Genomic DNA, 24,241 nt, shown 5'->3' with positions numbered 1-24,241 from the left:
ATGATGAGGTTGGATGGGTAGTCAACACTAGAAAAGCAAATCTCAATTGGGAAAATCTCAACCACCCACTCAAAGACTAACATGGAATATAGCATGCCTAGATACTGCAGAGTCATACAAGTATAAATAGCATCAAGATGCTCCCTTAAGGCTTACAACCATTTAGGAAATTGAAGCACTCAGTTAGGTTTTACGTACACCAAAAAGATAAAAAATACTTAGTTGGGCTTTGAATGATTTGCTCCTTTATGGACGGCTAGATGTGGACCTGCCTATTAGCCTTTTCAAATGAGTAGGAATAAAGATGGTGGGGTACTAAACTCAACAATTACAAGGGGGCAAAAGTCAAGATGTATATACTTAACCATTAGAAATAGTTTGGAACAATAAAAGGAACCAAGGAGAAGTCCAAACTAGAGTTTAATAATTTCAGACAAAACAAATCCCCTTTTCACCTTCAAGGATAAGAAACAAGGAAATTCCAGATTATCTAGCAGAAAAAATATTATCACAACCAACTTCCACAAATAAGCTAAACCCAAAAAAAAATAATTAAAATAAATAAACACTTAAATTGTTAGAGAAAGGATCTATGCACTCAAGCTGAATTTAATTATGATCAATAAAGGCTAATGTACAAAGAATGACATCGATACATCGGGTGAGATACAGCTCCACATTTCTGCGTTCGAAAACTGAGATACAAAACTCTATATTTTTGTGTTCCAAGGCTGCCTTAAAATGGAACTTATAATTTACAAAATGGCGGACAGGCAAATGCTTGCGAAAAGCTTAATACTATCACCTCCCCCCCAACCAAACAATAAATGAAAATGCAACACTCTTGACTACAAAGAATGATTTGGTGGCCAAGCTTCTGAAACCAAATCTAAGGGATCTTGTGAGTGTTCAAACCTTTCAAGGTGGACTAAGGGTTTTAGCCTTTTCTCCACCTCACTTCTTAGTAACCGCAATTCCTCAAGTACAATGGATTCTGCATATTTGCATGACTCATCGTCCATAAAAGAAAGTGTCCATCGACCATCAACCAAAGCTTTGGTTCGCATTTTTCCCAAGACTTTTGACTTTGCATGGTCAGAGAATGAAAACATTGTTGGGCGAACACGTAGATGTAACCATTTAGAATGTTTATCATCGATTCGAGGCTGTTAGACAGAGTAACAGTATAAACCAAATCAAGCATCTCATTACCTAAGGCCCCAACAAATCATATACTTTATTACCTATCATAAAATATTTTCATGGATCAATACCAATGATAGAAGCAATGTAGACCAAAAAAAGTTAAAGAAGATGATGTTTGCAAAATTCTTCCATGAGAAGAGAAGCCCCTCAGTTCACAAAATTTCATAGATCACAAATGGAAAACAAATTTAGAAAAGTCGGGATGAGTCAAGTCTTAAGAGAAAACAGAAAGGAAAAGTATACAAAGAGACAATTTACTTTTAGTACACGGAGCTCAAAAACACTCTTGTCCACCGGATTTCAAATTGGGTGGTTATAAGAGTGTCATTGACTAGATTTAAAAGTTATAAAAAAAAAATTTCTTAGACTTCTTGACACACCCCAGCCTAATGGCTAGGAGTAATTGTGACCTTATAGATAAATCCCAAACTCAAAATCCAGCTATATTTTTCATTTAATGTAAAACCAACTCTTTTAAATCATTCTTGTTTTGCACTATAACATTAAAAAACAAGTACAACTGTATTTATAATCATCAAAGTAAATGTATTCATATTGATTTGTATAGTGCAAAAGTAGTTCTCCTTAGCCTCTACTTCGACAAGACCTCTTTCATGCTTGTGTACGTCTCAGGATTAAATTTACTTCGTTAACCAAAATGATAAACCGTAGATTTTACATTTACAATTAAAACCCAGGTACAAAACATTTGCTCATGAACCTTGATGAACGGTACAAAAGATTTTACATTTATGATGCAAAGACCTAGGTGAGGAAGACATGCTCACAGTCTGACAAAAAAACGTTGTTCGCAATGTCTAGTGGTAATGCTGCAAAAGGCAGAATCTAACAAAACTTACTAGGAACTTCATTGACCAATGGATAAGCATGGAATGGGGGAGAAATTTTATAAACAAGTAGAATCAATTTAGCAAGGCCATTCAAATGAAACGTATGAAATGAATGTACATACACAAGAGCCTGCTAAGGGTGCTACTATCCGAATAACTCCGAACTGTGGCTTAAGTGGCAACTCTTCTGCTAGTAAGATCCAACCTGAGGTTCCCTTGGCCACTGCCAAGAAGAAAAAGTGGCGTTCTTTGCCTCTCTCGAATGCAACTCTACAAGGCATTGCATCAACTGCAAATTGTGATCACCATAATGTTCAGAAAGGATAAAGCACAAGCATAAAACAGACCATTAAAAGATGGGTGTCGCTTGCATAAGGTCGCAACCAAAAACAATCAAAGTAAGGCGCACCTCCAAATTTCATCATAAGATGTAATTTTGGTGTAAAAAATTCTTAGGATGGCCTGAGAATCTATTTTGGGACTCCTATCAATTTCCTTACATCTCGATATCAAGATGATCAATTAGAGGGTTTCCAACATCAAAACAGCCTTTTCCGATGGATTTTTGACGTGCACCTTAATTCCACAAGTTAAGGTTGCCACCTTATATAAACTTTTTCCTTTAAAGATTGTTCTTAAATAGTTTGAGCAGTTTGACCAAAAAAAAGTGGTTCAGAGATCTTAGTCTTGTACCATAGCTTTGTGTTCAACTTATTTCCAATAAAATAAAGTAAAATGAAAAGCAGTATTATTTAAGCAATATTAAGTGCATAGCAATCAGCTACATAATAGGCGCATGTTACAAACTGAACAGAAAACACCGAAACTGACCTAGATTTATCTCAATCCCAGGCTTTGGGCCTGTAACATCAAGGCCTGATTTTTTAGCCCTAGAGTCAGTGGATGGATCTGTTGGAGCATCAAGATGAGGTTGTTCTGGCAACATCCCTCCCATGGAACAGATAAGAAGCTGACGATGAACTATAAATACCTGCATGAGAAAAAGAATGATGATAGGAGAAACAAACATATTAGAAAAAACAGGTTCAGCCTCTTAGATATAACAACCTGTTTGTCTACTTGGATGTGGAAACATTTTCATTATTCTCTTAAGAAATAACAAAACCCCTATGAGTAATATATCAAGATTACTTAAAAGAGGAAGTGAAGAAATGAACTTCACTTTTACTAAAAGAAAAGGACCAGAACCAATGTAATACTTTGAGCTTTCTAGTTAAAACCAAGGGTGCACATTACCTTTACATTGTCACACAATCTTTCACCAGAGGCAAAGGATGAATCATCTGGGGAAAGTTAACAAACATCATGATCTACCCATTTGTTCCATTCTATAAAACTCCTAGAATAGGACTTTAAATATATTGATCTTACCACCAGTACTGCAAGTAGGTGAATATGATAAGAGAACACGTTTAAGATCATACTGAGGAGCCGATGCCTCAATTGCTGCAATTAACAAACAAAGTGAACCAAAGTGGAATGCGGGATACGTGGTATAATGAACCACAAACTTCAATGCCAAGAATGGGGGATACATGGTATAATCTACCTTTTTTGCAGTTCTTCCATTCATCTATAAGAATTCGTATAAGCACATCACACCAGTTTCCTTTAATCTCTGCAAGAAGATCACCAGCAGATTTCTCGTAGGAAGCCTGCAATTAAATGAAGCGCTTGTCATTTTACACCAATAACCATGGCGTTCAAACAAGAAAAAAATAAAAACAGTACATCACATGTATAAGTTTCTCTTCACCTTTCATTTCAGACTCAAACTGTGAGAAATGTCACACTGTTATGATGAATAAAATAGAAAGATCAGTTGTTTATGAATTCATTACAGAATTTCTTCACAAGTACCAATTACAGATAATTCACTAAGTTTTCTTTATTGTGAGGATTAAGATCCTTAAAGCATTTATCAAATAAATAGGAGAATATCTTCTTCGCATGTCTAATGTTGACAGTGTTCGCAAAATCGAACCGGAACAGTTAACCGGACATGGGCCTGGAGGCGGTTTAACTGGCCTAACCGGTAAACTGGGTCATTCAACCACTCTAACCGGGCAAGTCCCAAGCGGTCAAAAAAGTGTTGAAAAAAAAAAATGCAAAAAAAAATCTACTAAAATATGAAAAGCATATAAAGAATAATTAAAACAAAACATTTTCAAATGAAGTTGAAAATTAATGAAAAAATAGATTTTAACCCATTTTATATTTTCCAAGGGCTATTTTTTAAATTTTCTAAAAAGGATGGGAAAAATATAAAAGCGAGTATTAATGACCAAAATAATTTTTAATCTTTACCATAATGTAATGAATATTTAAAAATCCATTACAAATCAAATTCCTTATTTTTGAGAATTTATATACATTTTTTTGAATTTTTTTTTAAAATACTGGTTGATCACTCTAACCGCCCAAAACCGGAACCGGTCTAACCGGGCGTTTAGCAGTTAGATTGGGCGATTTTGAGAACAATGAGGGCGTGTTTGATAAGTGGAAGTTTCTGGAAGTGGGAGTTAAATGTCCCACTTCCATGTTTGATATTACTATGTGGAAGTTGTAAAGTGGAAGGGCGACGTTCCATGCAGCTTTTTTTAGTGTTAAAATGAGTTCATTTTTGGAAGACCTCTCTTCCATAAAAAATGATGGAAGAGCAGTCTTCCATAATTTTTGGGAGAGTCCCTTCCACTCCCAAAAGCTCCTTGTATCAAACACACCCTGAATGTTGATTAAAATGTTTATGATCCACACAAATGATGGAGATGGAGATAATCAACTTGACAAGTCCTCCATGGAATTTAATTGAACACTAAACACCTAACTGGAGTGATGAAACTTTATCATCTTAGATTAACAGCACAATCGTATTCTGCACTCTCTCTATTCTAATTAGTTTTTACAAGACATAGGAATCTACAATTTGCTCCTTTTGTTCTCCCATGTCCACATTCTCCATTATCAGCACATGCTTAAAGTATGGCTCACGATGAAAAAATGATGCAAAAAATAGAAACACAAAACGCAGTTTGGAACATCAACGGAACTCCAAAAAATAAAACAACATAAATATTGCAATCTCTTTCCAACACTAAACGCCCCCAGCAAGAATATGTCGGGTATCTGATTTCATCATATATAAAAGTTAACAATCTCACTCATCTTACGCTGAGTAACTTGAGATGATTGCTGTTAAATTCATGTGCACCACAAGGAAGCAGCTGCCTTAATAGCCATCCAGCATGCCACAATGTTCCTGCAGAGAGGAGCGATCTGCGGGAAAGAAGACCCGCCAAAGCATCAAGCACCTGCCAATAAAAGGAAGTCCATCAAACAACAATTATGACAACACAAGCTAGAAGCTTATGCTAATCCTGAAAAACCATCACCTAAACTATTTCAAGTCTATTTTGAGCTGTAGATAATGCAAACAGGTATGACTTAAAAGTACCGCAAAACTAGCATACATCCCAAAATCAAAAAGGCGCTTTTCAGGTCAGGTGGACTCGATGACCAACCAGGGCCACCCGACCAAGGTCCAGGTCTGGTCACACTTCTGGACCTGGTGGTTTGGGTCCAGGTCCAAGAGTAGGGACCCATCATCAGGTCAATCAGGTCCATATCTAAGTTGACCTAACCAATTATAACAGGTAACATTTGCATATAATTATACACAGAAAAAGAAAGTGTATCTTCAGGTTCATTCCAGCCCTTGTACCAAGTAAGTTCAGGAACCACAAATACATTGTGATTCCAGAGATCCAGGCGCAATGTTATAACATCATATTTTACAACCAACAAAAATAGTTAAAGTTAAAATTTCTGACTTTTAATTCCATTGCCAGCTTGCCCCACCCTCTTTACAATCAAATGCCATTTACAGAATCTCATGAACAGAACCAATATCCAGTCAATGACAACAAAATATACCTGATACCTCTGCACGGAAGGGATAATTCCCTTGCCACTTCCTGAACAAGGAAATCCATACTGGGCCTGAAAAAAGCACCATGAAAGAGTTGAATATAAATGACGTGACGAGAAAAAGGAGAAACCTTGTCAAATTTTAAAAATTCTGATCATCCCATAATCATTATTGTATTAAGCAGCTTGCTATTTTTCATTTATGAATGAAAATTTTCCACCTAATCAATCAGTTATTACAACAGTCTGCAAAATCAAATCTTCCAAGACTTCGATGCAAGCAACATTGTTCTAAACAAACTATGGTTGAAAACAAAATATTCTTCAAGAAGCTCCTGTACTATGATACCCCAGTCCCCTATCTGGTAGGCATTATTATGATCAAAGTTTTTCCTTTCAGAAAAATCAGCCAAGGACTTTGCTTGTCTGGCTGGCTGACTTGCCAAATCCCAAGCTACTCATAAAGTCACTCAAACAAAAGACAGTATGAAATGTAAAGTATCTTTTTGTTTTTCCTTCTTCTTCTTCTTCTTCTTCTTCTTCTTTTCAATTTTTTTTTTTTTTTTTTTGAGTAAAGGTAAGAAGAAAGGTAATACTCAGTCTACAGTCCCCTTAAGTTCAAGAACTCAGGAGTAAGCTAAACTAAGTTGACTCATGCACTCCTGGTTCTGTAAACCATGATTATGATACCCCCCATTTTCCATTAATATGTGAGCCCCTTTGCCAACCAATTCTCTAACACTAACTCATTTTAGTTCTTTACTTCTTTTTTTTGGGGCAAATGTCTTTCATGAGTAGGCATATGCTGTGATTTGTATCATCAGTTCCTTTCTAAAGATAGAATATTACATTAGAAAAAGTTTAGATTTGAAAAAAGGTCAAAAATAAGAAAAACTATACTTGTATGCAATTGTCACAAGACATATATCTCTGACAAAGCAATCCAATTATCATCAAGTTTGACAAAAATTCATTTTATAATTTATATAGGAACTCACCTATGGAGTATTTCATCGGCAAATGCCCAATATCTAATACAAACATTTTCATTAGAAAATAAGAAAATACATAAAAGATAAGACATAGATACCTTAAGCTTTTGCTGGTAAACATCAAGTTCATTACAAATATCGTCGTTACTCAGACTACTCTGTCGTGAAAACAGCTTCTCTTCCCCTGAGGACTCTCCCACCAAAGCTTGCTGCAGGTATAAATACAAGGTTACAATCATAAAACACTATTAATAAAGAAAAATCAAATCGTCAAATAAGTGACCTATCACTAGGAGCCAAGTATAGCACAAGTATGAGATATAGTTATCTAGCACATAACCTACAGTAATTCATTTCTCTTTCTCTGCAAATTTTCCACTTGTTCGCTTGGTTCTTTAAAATACTTTCTTCAGATTTTGTAAGTTTATTTAACAAGGCATGTTCCCAATTCCAAGTTCTATCCTTCTCAAGGGGCTGAGTCGACTAATCCAGGTCCTGATTCGAACAAGACTAGGCAGCTTGTCAAATCTAGTCCGCGTCCAACTGGGATTTATCTCTAGTGAAACTAGTCCATCATCTTCCTCATTTGAACAATTTATATTATATTATTAAGGGTGGGGAGTATGCATATTATAACCCACATCTTCACCACACCAAAGAAACTAATAGAATCCTAATAGATAAGGAATTAAGATTCGAATAGAAATCAATTTTCCTGAAGTCTGGGACTTCTATAAACCTAGATAATCTCAATAACGCAATTAGAAACTGAATTTCGTAAAGTCTACTACTATTATAAATCTAGATAACCTCAAGAAATTATGACTACGTCGATAGAAATCTGACTTCCCAAATTCTAGGACTCCTTTAGGAAATCCCTCCCTCCCTCCAGATAGTCTCAAAAAGCACTTCAATAGAAATCAGATTTCCTAGAGTCTACTACTTCTACAAATCTAGATAACCTCAAAACATTATGACAACGTCAATAGAAATCGGTTTTCCTAAATTGTAGGACTCGTGCAGGAAACCCCTCCCTCCCTATTTAACTGAAAATTCTAGTCTTAAAAATAAATCATTATAGTCACCTTTGGGAGTAAATTTCTCTCTCTAGAACTCGTGAAATGGAGAAAATCTCTCTTGAACTAGTGAAATACAAATTTCTAGGGCCTTAATATTAAATCATTACCGTCACCTTTGGGAGAAAAACAAAACCTTAGAGAACAAGAAAAAGAAAATGAAAGCGTACCAGCACCATCAATTCCCACAAATGGAGAAATTTCCATTAGTTAAAACAAATCAAGACCAAATACAAGGCAATAAATGATAAACACAACAATTGCATGTCCCATATAGCTAGCTAGCCACACAATGTTTGAAGCAGCATGGTTCAAGTTTTTTGTCTTTTCTTTTTCTTTTTTTTTCTAAATTGCCAACTGTGTAGCACTAGTTGTGAAGAAAGATGCATGCATTTTGCTAGTTTAGAAAGGTAAGTTTCGAGTAGTTTAGTTTCAGCTATGTGTTCCCTTGGTATATTTTGCACAACATTCTAGAGTTGCAATATATCATAGAACAGAGATGCCCAAATACGCTTCACATGTTGAGGTAAACCCCTTCAGAAACCTAAGGCACAAATTAAACCAACAAAAAACTCCTACCAGCAATAGCTTCTTATGTTGCTTTCTTTGGGGAAGAAGACCAAGTGCATCCAGCACTGACTCATCCAGTTCTACAGAGAAACAATTGATAAAAATCATAAATACTAGAGACACATGCAAAAAAACAAGAAGCGAACTGATATAACCTACCCATACAGTCGTATCAATCAATAAAAAAATTTCTATGTGATACTACCTTCATTTTGCAACAAAGTACCTTTTGTTTGCAATAAAGTAGCAAGCAAACTTAAGGAACCCAAAACTTGTATTTCATTCCCATTGACAACATAAGATAACAGTATCTCCCTGCATGAGACAATCTTGTGAGGTATACAGAATAATGGGAAAAACATAAAAAGAATAAACATGCAGATGGTAGAGTCATTTCATCTCATTACAAGGCAAGAAAAGAGGAGTATGTAAGAACTGAAATGGAATTACCTGAATGACAAACCGTGTGTATTACCCTTACTATGGTGTTCTTCTATTGAATATAAGGGGGGAGAAGCAGGAGGACTTTGCGTAGAGTCCCTCAGGCCAGTTGTCCCATCACAGGGGACAAAGCTCAGTTGTTGATTTTCAGGTGAACCAATATAACCAGAAGCAAAACCATTGGGTTTCACTTCCATATAGTGCGTAAATGCCTCAGTTAAACATAATAAAGAGGCACTTATAGAACTTGCCAAATCCTTGAACTTGACAATACGCAATATACAGCAAAGTAAATATAGAGACGTAATCATATTTATCTGGCTTCCCTGAAAATGAAAACAACATACCAATGGTCAAAAAGGTCACTCAAAGAGTGGCGTAAATTCTTCAGTATGACTTTCACTTCTCAAAAAGTGCCTTTCTAATAATTTTAGAAAAAACAGAATAAACAAATCAGTATAAACGCTTACACTGACAGACCCCAACTTAACAGAGGGTAAAAGCATTGGGAAGACCAAAAGTTGTAAGATATTGTCAGTAATTAAATTTCCCAGCAAGGGAACCCCAGCAGAAATAACATCACTGAAAAAGTAGAGATTGTCTTCAATTTCATCCATGGCACCAACAATGCTAGGAGTTGTACGAGAAGGCCCTGAATTCCTATGGCAATAAATTTTATCAAGAGGTTATACAACCAGATGATGCACGTCAACCAACAAACAGAATAGTAACATTAATATGTGTGTGCATGTGATTTTAGAATCTCTACTCTTGTTTTTCCCCCAAATTTCCAAAAATCTCTCCATTTGTTTTTCACTCTCTATACTCTCATCCCAGGAACCACTTTGCTAAAATCTCTTTGATATGGTAACATATATATATATATATATGGAAGCATCTACGCAACGCCTATGAGCGAATGCTACAGTTATTTCCCCCATAGGTCAATCGCCGTCCGAAAAAATCGGACAGCATGCGTTTTTTGACCGCCACGGACCTAGCATGTCGGTGGCGGGTACCATCACGAACATACTAGGTCCGTGGCAGTCCAAAATTCACGCAGAACCACAACAGACGGCACCATCCATTGCGTTCAATAAACCATCACAGACATAGCAAGTCCGTGACAAAGGCGAAACACTGTAGCATTTCGCCTATAGGCGTTTTTTAGTTTTTCCCATATTTATATATATATATATATATATATATATATATATATATAGAGAGAGAGAGAGAGAGATACTTTCCAACGCCTATAGGTAAAGTGAATAGCATTTTCGCCTCTGCAATGCCCATAATAAGTCCGTTGTAGTTTAACATGAAAAATTGACCGCCACAAACATAGGTTTAACGTGAATAATCGACCACCACGGACCTCCTATGTCTGTGACAGTACCGCATTGGACATAGTAGGTCTGTGGAGGTTGATTTTCCCCTACCGTCCAAAACAATCAGATGGTGGCAAGCCTATAGGGAAAAATGAAGGAATCTCAACCGTCAGAGTTTCATTCGAGTGGTTTACCATACATATCACTATCTAAATTTTAAATATTTTTTCCGGAAATCGAATCGAGATGAAATTTGGGACGTGTGTACTAAAACATAGGGTGCACAAGAAAAAATATAAAACAATTATTTTCCAAAATATAAAATGACCAAACTATCCCTTAAAAATGATGAGGGTGATTTGGTCATTTTAAATTATTAAAGTATTTTTTTATATTTTTATGTGGTGCATGCTGGGGTCAAGTATGTACACCCAAAATTTCATCTCAATCTGATGTCTAGAAAAAAGATTAAAATTCAGATAATGACATGTATTCTGAACCACCAAATGAAAATCTGACGGCTTGGATTCCACCTATATTATTATTCATTATAGATGTCTCCTTTTGGTAGCTTTATCCCATATATATATATATATATATATATATATATATATATATCTCCTTTTGGTAGCTTTATCCCATATATATATATATATATATATATATTTGTTTCATGCGGGCTGGACTGCATTTCTACAATATGCGGTCCAGAGATAGAAAGCATCCATCTTAAAGATGAATGCAAATAGGTGGTCCATCTAAACACAAGTGTAACTAATGGTCCAAATGTTTTCTTAATATAATTATTATTTCTATTTTTCAATTAGTTTTTTTTACATTCATGATCTCCATGTTAAAGATTATATATTCTCTAAAAATTAGGATCAAATTATATTTAAAAAATATATTTATCGCCAAGCCCGCATTTCTACAATATGTGGGCTGGCCGCGTAGAGATCGTGTCTAGGCGGCCTAATTACTAAAACGCCTAGACGGGGCATCTAGGCAGCTTGCGTCTAGGCGCCCACCTAGGTGGGCAAGGCACCACCTAGGCGCTACAGTCAAGGCAGCCACCTCGGTGCCGCCTCGATGCAGGTTGCCAAGGGCAGAAAAATGCCCTTGGCTCAGGTCAAAATTAGTAATTTCCACCCCCTAAAAAGGGGGGGGGGGGGGGGTTTAGGGGGGTATTCTAAACCCCCACAACCTAATCCGTGACTCTTAGAGACATTAAAACTCCCTAAAAACCTCGAATCTTTGATTTATCGAAAGATCGATAAATTTTTTATTTTTTCTATTTCTTCCCAAAACAAAGGCAATAGTTTGTGGGTGTTTTTGGAGCTTCTAGTAGTTGATTTTGAGGACTTTTGGCGACCCAATAAACAAGGTTTGCACCGACATCGTAATTTTGATATTTTAAAAGCATCATCATACTTGAATTTGTTTTTGCTACAAAGAATCATTTGTTTTTTGCTTTTAATTTTTTCTTTTATGATATATTTACATGTTTGTAGTTGAAAGATTTATTTTTTTGTGATTAATTGAATTTTTCCTCATTTGGAGGATGAAATTGGGCATATATCGAATTCTTTTATGAATTGTTGATTCTCTGTTTGTACAATGAGTCATGTTTTGATATACTACTATTTTTGTTTTACTTTATTTGATAAATTAATAATTATATTATATCTTAATTCTTATGTGAAGTTATATATTCAGATTGACATCATATACTCATTGTTTCTCGGGACTAGGGAGTCAGTAAAACTAACATCTTATATCTTCATTTAAAACTTGGGGGAAATGAGGAGTTTGTTTTTGGTTGCCCAATAAAACAAAAAAAATCCTATCCACCTTTCCTTAATAATCTCTTTCGTGCTTTATACGAACCCTGATTTAAAAATAAAAATTTAATGTGTTAACTTATTTAAATAAATTAATTTATTATAGAGAAGAACTAGGAGAAAAAGGTTTTATATGTAATAAAGGGGGGTTTTGTTTTTGGGGATATATATATCCAATGATAAAGTTGCCCAATAAAAGAGAAAAAATCCTATCCACCTTGCCTTAATAATCTCTTTTATGCTTTATACCAACCCTGATTTAAAAAAAAAAAAATTCATGTGTTAACTTATTGAAAAATTTTAAGTTATTATAGAGAAGAACTAGGAGAAAAAAGGGTTTTATATACTAATAAGGCTACCAAAAATGGGAAGTGTAAAAAAAAGGAATTTCCATAATGGTATTTAGCTTATCCAGAAAAAAGAAAACTCAAAAAAGAAACTAGAATAGCTCAGATAGAATTAAATAAAATAAGACTAAAACTAATCTCTCAGTGAGAGCATCGTGCAATGCACGTGCCATTTGCTAGTGAATGTTAATATTAATAAGACTATTAGGGATCAGCCTCCAACTCTGGAATAAAGGTAGCACACAATTTAGTGATAAAGAGTTTGACAGGCGGTTCTTACCTTGCAGCATCAGAAAACCATCCATCCAAATTCAGGCACCGCTTTCTGAAATGTGTGACCAGATCAGAAAAATAATCTGATAGAGGAGGGCTGGTGACAAACCTGTTCACACATTCGTCTCCGACTGAAGACGAATTTAGCGAGATGTAACCATACTGATAGATGAAAAATAAACAAGGGAAGTATTTTGTAATCCTAAGGGCTACATGAAAACCATAGTCCTCAGGGTTATCATCATCCATGGACATGATAGACAAGATGACCTTGAGAACTGTGGCTTTCCCAAAGCCCTTAGAATTATATTGTACTTTTCCAAAAACAATTCTGTTAGAAGGGTAGCAGGGAAGTAATTAGTACAACTTACCATGATAGACATTTAGTGTCAGAGCACGTACAGCAATACGGATCATGTTCTCCTCATGAAAAGCAAATTTTATTGCCTCACTGTACAATGGGAAAGAAACTACTTCATCCTGAATGCATGCAGCAAATACATATATAAATAAAGCGGACAGACGCCAAAGGCCAATATTCAAAGCATGCAATTGAGATCATAGAATACAGGCAATCACATCAAATCTAGAACTTGTCAAAATGACATTGTTGTTATCGTTCTAAATTTTGAAATGCTGAGTTTCATTCATAAGAATGGTTGCAAACATAACATCAGTAGAAGTTAAGTAGTAAGAGATAAATTTAAGTGTATGTGAGAGATTCTAGGAAAATTAGCAAACAAATATGGGATATGGAGTGTTTGAACCTAACCCAAATATTGTATGTGAGAGATTCTAGGAAAATTAGCAAACAAATATGGGATATAGAGAGTGTTTGAACCAAACCCAAATATTTTGGAATCTCACAAGTACCATATAAATCTGAAAAGCAATCATTATCTACAATGCCAAACAGCGCATTGCTCACGACCATAGTAGAACCATAGAGTAATTATAAAAGAACAAACATCATCGATCAAAATATGTTGCAATAGGCACAAGAACATTGCACATTTACAAAGTGAATATATACGTACATTGTGTGTCTTTACCAGAAGAGATATTGTATTCTTGTCCAGCTTCCCACTGATTGCTCTACAAAAAGCACAACAAAATAGCCCATGTGAGCCAAAAAAAAGAACAGTGTGTTTAACACCAACAAACGGCCGCAAACAACTTGGAAGTATATAAACACAGTCAGGAAAAAAAAATCTAAAGAAGGAAAAGTACAAACAAAAAGTACAAAAGGCCCTCACCCACCTTAAAAAGGATATGTAGTATGCTAAAAGCTCCTCATTTCGGAAGTCAAACTTATAAGTTATAAGAGAATTTATGTGCTCATTGCTGAAAATGTAATCTGCATAATCGCAAGGGGAGTAATAAATATCTCATACAATTCTGGGTTCAAAATTGAGTTGGTTAGAGATCATCTAAAGTCTTAGACAATTTCTTACACTGCAGATCAAAAACCCAAAAGAAAAAACCAAAAACACAATTCCTTACACCATTGCATAACTTACAAATAGCATGTTCACTTTTTAAATTTTGGATCATAATACTCATTGTCTGTAACAACTGAAGAGCAACAGTCCCAGTTCTACTGATTCTAAGAACACGTACAAACTCTCCCATGACCTGCTTCTCCATAAAGAACCTAAGCAGATGCCAAGATAATTAGAAGAGATAACACCATGCCATGAATAATAACGAAGAGTGCATATCGAGATATCTTACTCAAAAAAGGTTGGATCATGCTGGTCACCATATGTCACTAACTCCGCAATTGACCTTAGAGTCTCAATAACAAAATCCTTCACCATAGAAATCAAATAACATAAGAACAATCTCAACTGTATAATAAACAAGAATAACTCAATTCATCCAATAAAAGTAAAAGGGTGTGTGCATTCAATGAAGCATTACCTTGTTGATATCACTAACAACCGGAATCTTTTGCAGCTGATCAGTGAGATATCTGCACCAAATAGTGGCCATAAATTCAAATTCAGCAGAGTATGCAAAACGTTATATCAACTAGTGTAACACAAGATAGAGACCTTTAATATATTAAGCTGGTGATAAAGAATGTGTCAAAAAAAGTATTTTTGAAATGGGCGAAATACATTGCACCATATAAGATTTCATTTTTCACCCAAGATTAGTGATTGACAAGGAGCTACTAGGTGGGAAATGCTTTGTACAAGGAAAACTATTAAGGTTGGGTAAATTGGATCTCCATAAACGATACATTTTTATCACTAACAGCAACTTTATTTATAAATATAAAATAAGCAAGGATGGCATCAGAGAGATGTCAAGCCAACATCTCAATAAGCCAAAACATCAGCCTCAACCAGAACAGCATCACGTGAAATACAGCCTTCAGCAAGATTGTCTCCCTCCTCATCAGCCTCCCTCACCAAAGCGAAAATTATGAGGATGAAAAGGGCCAAAAAAACATTATCTCACAAAAAAGGTTTTTAAGTTTTGTGACTCTTTGGAGTACTAACAATTTTCATTTTTGTTAGTTAATAATTTTCATTGCTCTTAAATTACTACTAAATCACAAGAATTTCCATATGTAGGGAAGGTTCTGGCACCAACCAATCAGAGTTGTACTTTTATGTCGGTGATGCATATATCTCATGTCAATTACCAGATATTAATAACATTTCAAAACATTTAGTAACTTTTATTCTTAAATTCATACTTCCTATACAAAAATTTCCAAACATGGTCGTATTGGCTGTAAGAAAGAGGGGTCCGTTTACGATTTCGAATCCTATCAAAGAGGGCATGGTTAAACCTATCCATGATTGGTTGATGAAAGTGTTACAGTTGTTACCAACTGATGGTACCTTCGATCAGTCAAAGCCGGCTGGCAGGGCAGGTCTTAAATAATTGTACTCATTTGATTTTCAGTCAGCCACAGACTCTTTATCATCTCGCAGAATTTGACACCAATCACTCAGAGTCATGCAGCAAAACAATCCAAACAAACAACACATGGCTCTGAATTAAGAAGAATTCTGAGTTCCACCCAACCATTATCCACTTAGTTAAATGACATGCCTAGTGCCTATAACAACAAAGAAACGATAATCGTATGTATTTTCCAACAAAAGCTTGCTCCTTTCAACTAGTCAAATGGATTAAAGTCTAAAGAGAAACTGGAAGAGAGCTAGAAGCATATGCTAAAAATTCAAACCAACTTTTAAACTTCATCAATCTGGACTCACAATGAATATCCAATAGATTAAATAAGATGATATCCCTACACGGCATCAAAAATACCAGATCCTTTTTCCCTTACATTAATAATACATAAGTATATGTCCCAAATTTCAAAATCTTAAAAACAATTCAAAACTTTAGGGGCATGTACTTCTGAATTTTGATGTGCACTTTGGGAAGGGTTCATCAAAATTTGCTTTCCATCATGCTCATCCAAAAACCGAATATCTCATCCTACTTTATGAAAGCTTGAGGTCTATTTAGAAACATAACTATCAAAAATAAATAAATAAGCACACAATGACTACTAATCATAATTGAAAACAGATACATTCCATAGGCATAATTCTACAATTAATAAAGAGGTTCCATATAAACCAGCATAAAGTCCACAATGTGATGTCACTTTTTTCCCCCTAATTGACTACTTACATATTCTTTGAATGGTATAAAGGCTCTCTTTTTATTTGTGACGCAGCCATGCCCCAACGACAACCAATAATACATGGCAAGGTAAAGAAGGGTCGTAAAACCATGGGGGCCAAAAGGGGCCAATATTGTAATTACAGGAAGTTATTTTGGACTTTTATCTTTTTATTTCAATTGTAATTGCTTACTGTATAAGGGGCAAAGTTAGTCATTTGTTTTTTAAGTTAATAATGAGTGGCTAGGATTAAATAGAATGGATGGCTATAATTTTTAGGAGCATTTTAGGGTTTTTGAATTACTTAAATGCTTGATATTGAAGGGTTTAGGGGAGATCAATAGCTATTTTCTAAAGAACTTTGAGTTAATAATTTAGGGAGGTGGATTGCGTTTTGCTTTTGTGATTTTTTTTATTCCTTCTCTACTCTTCGGTCCCCTTAAGATGTGTCGTTTAATAAAATTTCTATGAATTAAGGTGGTGATTTATGAAGAATCAAGCCCTAAATTGCATCGAGTGGTATCAAAACAATTTCAATAACTTCAAAAGAGGCAACCTGAAAAGAATTGAGCTTGTTGACTCGAGTAGTTCAAGCCCTAATTGAGAGAGTAGATAAACTCACATAGGAGTTTAGGGAGCTTCGGTGTGGAAAGAATCTGAAGACCGGTGTTGGAGTTCAAGACAACGACGGTGAAAGAGATAATTTGCATCTCATTCTTAACCAACCTCGGGTGGCCCCGGTTAATGATGATTTCAATGATCAACTTCTTCAATCGTTGGAAAGGGAAATAAAACCTATAATCAAAATTGATATTCCAAAGTTCCATGGCCGACTTCATGTGGATGATTTTCTTGATTAATTGAGTGAAATTGAGAAAGTATGTGAATATAACGATATAGCTTATCACAAAATGGTGAAATTAGTAGCAATAAAAAATTTTGGTCATGCTTTGGCTTGGTGGGATGATTTACAGCAAGATTGTCCTCGACAAGGCAAGGAGAAAATTAATTCACAAGAGAAGATGAAGACAAAGCTACATAGGAAGTTCTTATCAGTGAACCATGCTCAAACCTTATATAAAAGGTGTCAAAAATCTCAAGTCGGGGAAAAATCAATGAGTGAGTATACTGAGGAATTTTATACTTTGACATATTTTGGAGCTTGTTCTTCTGCTGCTCTGCAGTACCTCAACATGACGTGAGCACAAAAAAGGTTCAAGAATCAATTTTATAAGGGCTAAAAATGAATCACTTATGTTGACTTTTTGACCCCATATTGTATTTATGGATGGAGTATGGAATTATGTTTACTCACTTTAAATTGAGGATCTGTTTCCCTCATTTTCTTGCTATGAATGGAAATCTTGTTTTTTATATATCGATACGATCGAGTCCTTGGGTTTCCGAAATAGTGTAAAAAGAATATTCAAATCATTGCTATTTGACTTGGACTTGTTCTGAAAAATTCGAGGTATTTCAAATTGTTTATTGACACAGACAACATTAGGGAAAACCTTTTAAATAATTTCAATATTGGACCTTGGACATATAATAGTTATGAATCTCTTTAGAAAGAAGATCTTGGCCCGCAATTTTTTTTTTAAATTGACCATGTCGATTCATACAAAATGTCATGAAAAATGAATATAAATTGTGATTATCACTAAGTATAGACAATGGGTCTGAAAAAGTATCTAAATCTCCAAAAAATGTATTGTCAATAATCCCATTGGTACGGAAACCATTAAAAGGACACCCAAAACTTCTTAGGTACCATACGTAGTATTGTGGATATAGGAAAAAAGTACCATTTGGGTAATATTTTCAAAGGAGTTGCAAATGGATCCGTTGGTTCACCAATCATTGAAAGTTCTAGAGCAACTAGACCCACGTTACATACAATAGTACCTAAAATTACTCCTAAAAAGATATATAAACGATCATTGGGCCATGCAAGTTCTCCGTAATAATTATGCCCCATCCCTTTAGCCAACTTAGCTTTTAATATTGGATCATTCATATACTTGTCGTACGTGTTAAAATATGAAACTCCTCAGTATACTCACTCATTGATTTTTTCCCTTGCTTGAGATTTTGACACCTTTGAATACAAGGTTTGAGCATAGTTCAGAACTTCCTGCGTAGTTTTATCTTCATATTCTCCCATGAATTATTTTTCTCCTTGCCTTATCGAGGTTGATCTTGTTGTAAATCATATTACCAAGTCAAGGCATGACCAGAAAATTTATGCTACTAATTTCACCTTTTTGCTACTAATTTCACCTTTTTTGTAATCATCAATATCTTTATGCTCAAATGCTTTCTCAACTTCACTCAGTTAATCAAAAAAATCATCCACATAAAGTCAGTCATGGAACTTTGAAATATCAATTTTGATTCTAAGTTTCCTTTCCCTTTCCAACAATCGAAGAAGTTGATCATTAAATTTATCATTAATCACGATCACTCGAAGTTGGTTAGGAGCGATATGCAAATTACCTCTTTCATCATCGTTGCCTTGAACTCCAACACCGGTCTCCAAATTCCTTCCGCGCCGAAGCTCCCCAACCTCCTGCGCATGTTTATCTACTCTCTACAAAGGGGCTTGAACTACTTGAGTCAACAAGCTCAATTCTTCACGATGTGCCTCTTTTGAAATCATCGTAACCCCCGCTCTGATACCACTTGATGCAAATTAGGGCTTGATTCTTCACAAATCAGTAGCACCTTACTTCACATAACTTCTATTAAATGACAAACCTTAAAGGGAAGGAAGAAAAAAAATCACAAAAGCAAATAGCAATCTACCTCCCAAATCTTATTAACTCAAAGTTCTCCATAAAATAATAATTGATCTTCCTTAAACCCTTCAATAACAAGTATTTAAGTAACTAAAAAACCCTAAAAGCTCTTACAAAATCCCTGTCATTTATTTTATGTAATCCTAGCGACCCATTATTAACTTAAAAATAAATGACTAAACTTGCTCATAATAAAATAACAACAACCGAAATAAAAAATAAAAATCCAAAGTAACTTCCCCTAATTACAATATTGGCCCCTTTTGCCCTCCATGTTTCTACGACCCTGCTTTGCCCAGCCACGAACTATTGGTTGTGGGTTGGGCATGGCTGTATCAATTTAACAGATAACTCCACAACCTATGATTTCTTGCCCTCATTTAAACTCAGGTATTCTATAGCATCAAGGGGGACGATGCAGTGTTAGATGATTTTGAGTACATAAATTATATGTTCAGACTGGTCCATATCATTCAATAAAACCAAACAAGTTTCAACTATGTTTTTTGAAAGTTGTCCAAAATCAACTCACCAGCAATAAGGGGAACAAAAAAAGTGATACGTCAATAGAGTTCTCCCTCTTCTTTTTGATTGAGGACTGCAAATTTTGCCCATTAATATTTCCCCTTAAAAGGGATTGCAATTTTTTATTGGGGACTGCAAATTTTGCCCATTAATATTTCCCATTAAAACGGATTTCTCTCTGTTTCTTTAGGTGATATGGACAATTACTAGGAAATTCAAGCACTCGTTGATCCAAAACCAACCAAAAAACGAAAAATTTTCACTTAAGGTGCAATTTAGGCTGGATAGTAGATAGTCAAGGGTTCGTAATTAATCGTAAATTCCCTCTAAAATCCATCTCAGTCCAATTTAACTCTTTTCCTGATAAGAACAATCAAATAACAAAAACCACACCAAATAATTTCAATACGTGTTCGCATTCAGACCCTACTGGTCACAATTAAACCTAAAGATATAGAGAGAGGCAACGATATAGGGGGGAGAGAGAGAGAGAGAGAGAGAGAAAAAAAAAAACTAGAGAAGGAGAGGCTTACTTGAGCTCATCTAAGGAGAAACGGTTTCTGGATCGCCAGAAAGAAAACCACATATTGCGATTTCAAGGCTTAAGGACCCCTCGAAAGAACCAGCAATGGGATCTCCTCTTACTGAACATGACAAACCCCCTGTAATCCCATGACAGGGAGATTACACCATGGACAAAACCAGGTTGAGGAGAGAGAAAAAGCATCGAATTGAAAGGATCCCGTCTCTCTCTCGTACGCTCTCTGGGTTTCCCTTGTGCAAGTTCTCACTGGTTCTCTCTCTCTCTCTCGCTTTTCCACCGGAGCCAGAAATCCTTTTACCTTCCTTTCTCTCTCTAAATACTTCTCTCTCCAAACATGAATGCAACGCCGGTTTTTATTGGATTTTATAGTAACCGGTGATTATTCCTAGTCGAAATAGACAAGGAGTCCTGGCGCGAACGGAACTGTAATACGATATAATCGTACCTATCGTTTCCCTCTTTATTTCCTCTCTCTCTCTATATTAACTTATTTTCTCTCTCTAAAACCTTGCTTTCTCTCTTTAAACGTGAATACAATGCTGTTTTCTATTATATGCTAGCCCGGATTATTCGATTTATCCAATCGTAATGTAAATGAAATGGTACCAATTTTGTTATGGTTTGGTTTGAGAATGAGAAAGCAACAAAAACCGCTTTTTAAATTCTGGGATCCGGATAAAGAATTACTGAATGCAAATCTATTCTGGTTTGGTTTGAGATTGAGAAAGCAATAAAAAACAGTTTTTGAATTATGGAATCTGGATCAAGAATTACTGGATGCAACTTTATCATCTATCCAGATCCTCACCCTATCGGAATGCCCCCGTATTATTATTTTAAAATTTAAGCTATTCTTTTGATAATTTAGTCGATCCAAAATTTAATATCGCCACTATGGCAACACAATAAGTGGGAATGAGGTTGAGGTTGTCGTGGTAGCACCCTCGAGGACCGATCTAAGCTTTCATTCCTATTGATATATTTCAAAAACTACTAACCATTTCTAAAATAGGTAGGATCCTATATTCCTCATGATCTACCTATAAAAATATATATATATATTTCGACAATAAGTAGGGTGTGATTCTGAATTTTAACCTATTTTTTTGATAATTTAGCCTTTTGAGATCGCCACTCCGGCTTATATAGATTTGGACAGCGAGTGGGTCATCCAATTGCGAATTTTAAAACAGCACAAGAAAATGGAAAAGAGTTAAAACAGGAGAAGATTATATTAAATAAGGAGTATAAATTAATAGACGATGAGAGAGAAAGAGAGAGTAATTGGAATTTTCGGGAATGAATCTTTTTAAAGGCTCCCGAGCATGTAAGTTATATACGTTTAGGATTTAGGAGTGTTTGGTGAAATGATTGTAATGTTTGTATATTGTTATGTATTTTTGTTGGCAAAAAGTTACTTATATGGCATTGTCATCGGATTACAAAGTTTTTTTAATATTTTTTGTAGCTACGCCCCAATGAGAATATGATGCGTGCCAATTTCATATTCGTACATTTTTTTATAAAAAAATATTAAAAATAAAATACTATGAATCATCGGATCTAAGATCAAATGGTGAGTGGCTCACTTGATCAAACTTGGATGGCTGGATAGTAGGGAAATCATAGATCTTCTATGTTACTGGGAAAGTATATAAATATTTCCTTTATGTGAATGTATAATAATATGATGCAAAAACCTTAAAAAACCATCTTATGGCTATTTATTTGATCCAAAATTTGAAATATACATTATTTTTATTCTAATGAACAATTTAAAAAAAAAAATGAAAATATAACTTCGAAAATATTTTTAGCTCAATTAACATATGCCGTTCATTTTTGTGAGATGCTTAGATTTGGGCTGTCACACCCCAAGAATTTACAATACTGATATTCCTGAGATGTGACAGTCAAAACATATATACATCTATTGATAGGACAAATTTACAGTGGCGAGGTCTTACAAAGTAAATAAAGAAAGTTTAAGCAAAACTACAATATCTTCTTAAAGTTGATCTTGACGAGGACACAAATGAAACCGCAATCATCCTGAAAAATGTTTACCATAGTTTGATGAGTTTGGCTACTCAGTAAGTGATCATCATAATCCTAAAAATAATCATGGTTGAAAGATATCAATATTTTCCAAAATGAGATCTATTAACAGAAATGCATCAACAGTTTCACTTTCAATAAATGCATAATTAAGTATAATCCGAATAATTGAAATGCACATAACACTTTAACGCGTCAATGCATAATTCAAAGGATTTCACAAAATACCCTACTGGCGTCCCAAGTAGGTCACCTATATACCCCATCAGCGTCCTGATAGGTCCACTTAATTCCTATCGGCGTCCCAGATAGGTCCACTTAATCCCTGCAGGTCCACTTATACCTCACCGGCGAACCGGATGAGTCCACTTAATCTCTACCGGTGTCCCAGATAGTCCACTTATACCTCACCAGCGAACCGGATAAGTCCACTTGCATACTTAAATTATTTCTAAATCTCTTTAAACATTCGAGAGCAGTAATATCATGTACTCAACATATCACTAAAATCATTAATATGAATTTCACTTAAACCATTAATAACAATCACTCTATATAACATTTCAAAAATAACCAATCAAATATTTTGGGCTCAAATTTAGAAAGGTAGCAGTTTGTAAAGGAATTCTAGCATAATTGCCAATTTAATATGTATAGAAAAACTCTTATAAAAATTCAAGAATACGGAATTATCACAATTTATGGGATATCAATCCACAAATAAACATTTCACAACAATACTATAATCAATTGCAAAAATGTCAATTTTTTAAAATAATAAGGCAGTCATTTGCACATGAATTTTACAATGTCTAAATATTCAAAACAGTAGAAAGAAATATCACAATTTTACTAAAAGCAGAAATATCACATTTATTTCTAACAATAAACAAGAAAAATAAATAAATTTATTTTTCTAATTTACAGCATTCAAAATTTATAACATAGATAAAATATCACAATTTTTATCAAAAAGATTATTTTTCAAGATAATGAGGTCACGTGCGCATAAAATTTATCGCGCCTAAAATTCATGATAATAAGCAGAAATAATTATTTCATTTTATTTTTAAAAAGAATGAATTATTTTTCGAGACAATGAAGTCACTTTCACATAAAACTGATAAAATAAAGATCCTAGACGAAAATATCATTATTTATTAGAAATAGACTATTTTTCAGGAAGACGATGTCACTTACCCACAAATACTTGAGAAGAATATCCCGATAAAAATTCGGCTAGAGAGAGGAGTTCACTGTATTTTGACCAGAGAGAAAAATCTCATAAGTTTTCTAAGGTAGGAGTCCTCATCTCTCTGAATTTAAATTCTACTAATATATTATTTTATTCTTTTATTACGTTACAGGTGTGAGCGTTTGCTTACACTTTAAACGACTAAAGCCCACGTCCTTTAGTGAACGTGGCAAGCGTAAAGAAGCAACAAAGCTTTTAAACGAAAAGTTTTGAAAAGTAGAGATGGTCCCTAAGGACCATCATGTTCAAACGAATCATCACGTATTAAAAGTTTATTTTTTTTTATTTTTTTATTTTTTTATTTTTGCAAAAGTTTAGGATTGTTACATGGGCTTTAGAAGGATTTTTTCACTTCTAATTTTATTGGATGGTTTTATTATCATTAGATGAACAATGTTAAAAAATAAAAAAATGATTTTGAGTTTATAAACGCTAAGATCTTGAAATTCACAAAATGAATGGTCTAGATTCATTTTTTGAGATGACTCATTTTGACCACATCTAGGGTTTAAATTGAACTATTTTTT

General features: G+C 34.7%; 1 protein-coding gene across 10 annotated transcripts; it reads right to left on the bottom strand.

Annotated features, from left to right (window-relative positions):
* Positions 1–591: 591 nt before the first annotated feature.
* On the bottom strand, positions 592–20,737 carry LOC18435675 (CLEC16A-like protein). 10 transcript variants are annotated; one of them, XM_020667950.2, is made up of 22 exons: positions 20,391–20,737; positions 19,031–19,291; positions 14,797–14,848; positions 14,608–14,684; positions 14,394–14,527; positions 14,134–14,230; positions 13,911–13,968; positions 13,245–13,353; positions 12,881–13,004; positions 9,555–9,744; positions 9,094–9,410; positions 8,870–8,958; positions 8,653–8,723; positions 7,096–7,206; positions 6,012–6,077; positions 5,249–5,389; positions 3,628–3,733; positions 3,450–3,524; positions 3,315–3,361; positions 2,889–3,048; positions 2,180–2,346; positions 592–1,166 (listed from the first exon to the last, which is right to left on the bottom strand). In XM_020667950.2, exons 5-22 carry the CDS (start codon positions 14,518–14,520, stop codon positions 849–851), a joined length of 2,373 nt encoding a protein of 790 aa, XP_020523609.2. In that variant the 5' UTR covers positions 14,521–14,527; positions 14,608–14,684; positions 14,797–14,848; positions 19,031–19,291; positions 20,391–20,737; the 3' UTR covers positions 592–848. The 10 variants fall into 10 exon arrangements, with proteins under 10 accessions (XP_020523609.2, XP_020523611.2, XP_020523610.2 ...); XM_020667952.2 differs by having other exon boundaries at positions 19,031–19,262; XM_020667951.2 differs by having other exon boundaries at positions 19,031–19,258.
* Between the last annotated feature and the right edge of the window lie 3,504 nt (positions 20,738–24,241).

The sequence above is a fragment of the Amborella trichopoda genome, chromosome 12, assembly GCF_054954075.1.
Source record: "Amborella trichopoda isolate Santa Cruz 75 chromosome 12, AtrichopodaSantaCruz75HAP2 v2.0, whole genome shotgun sequence".
In the NCBI taxonomy this organism is placed as follows: Eukaryota; Viridiplantae; Streptophyta; class Magnoliopsida; order Amborellales; family Amborellaceae; genus Amborella; species Amborella trichopoda.
The sequence above is the reverse complement of the archived record's forward strand: the minus strand, read 5'-3'. Positions and strand labels throughout refer to the sequence as shown.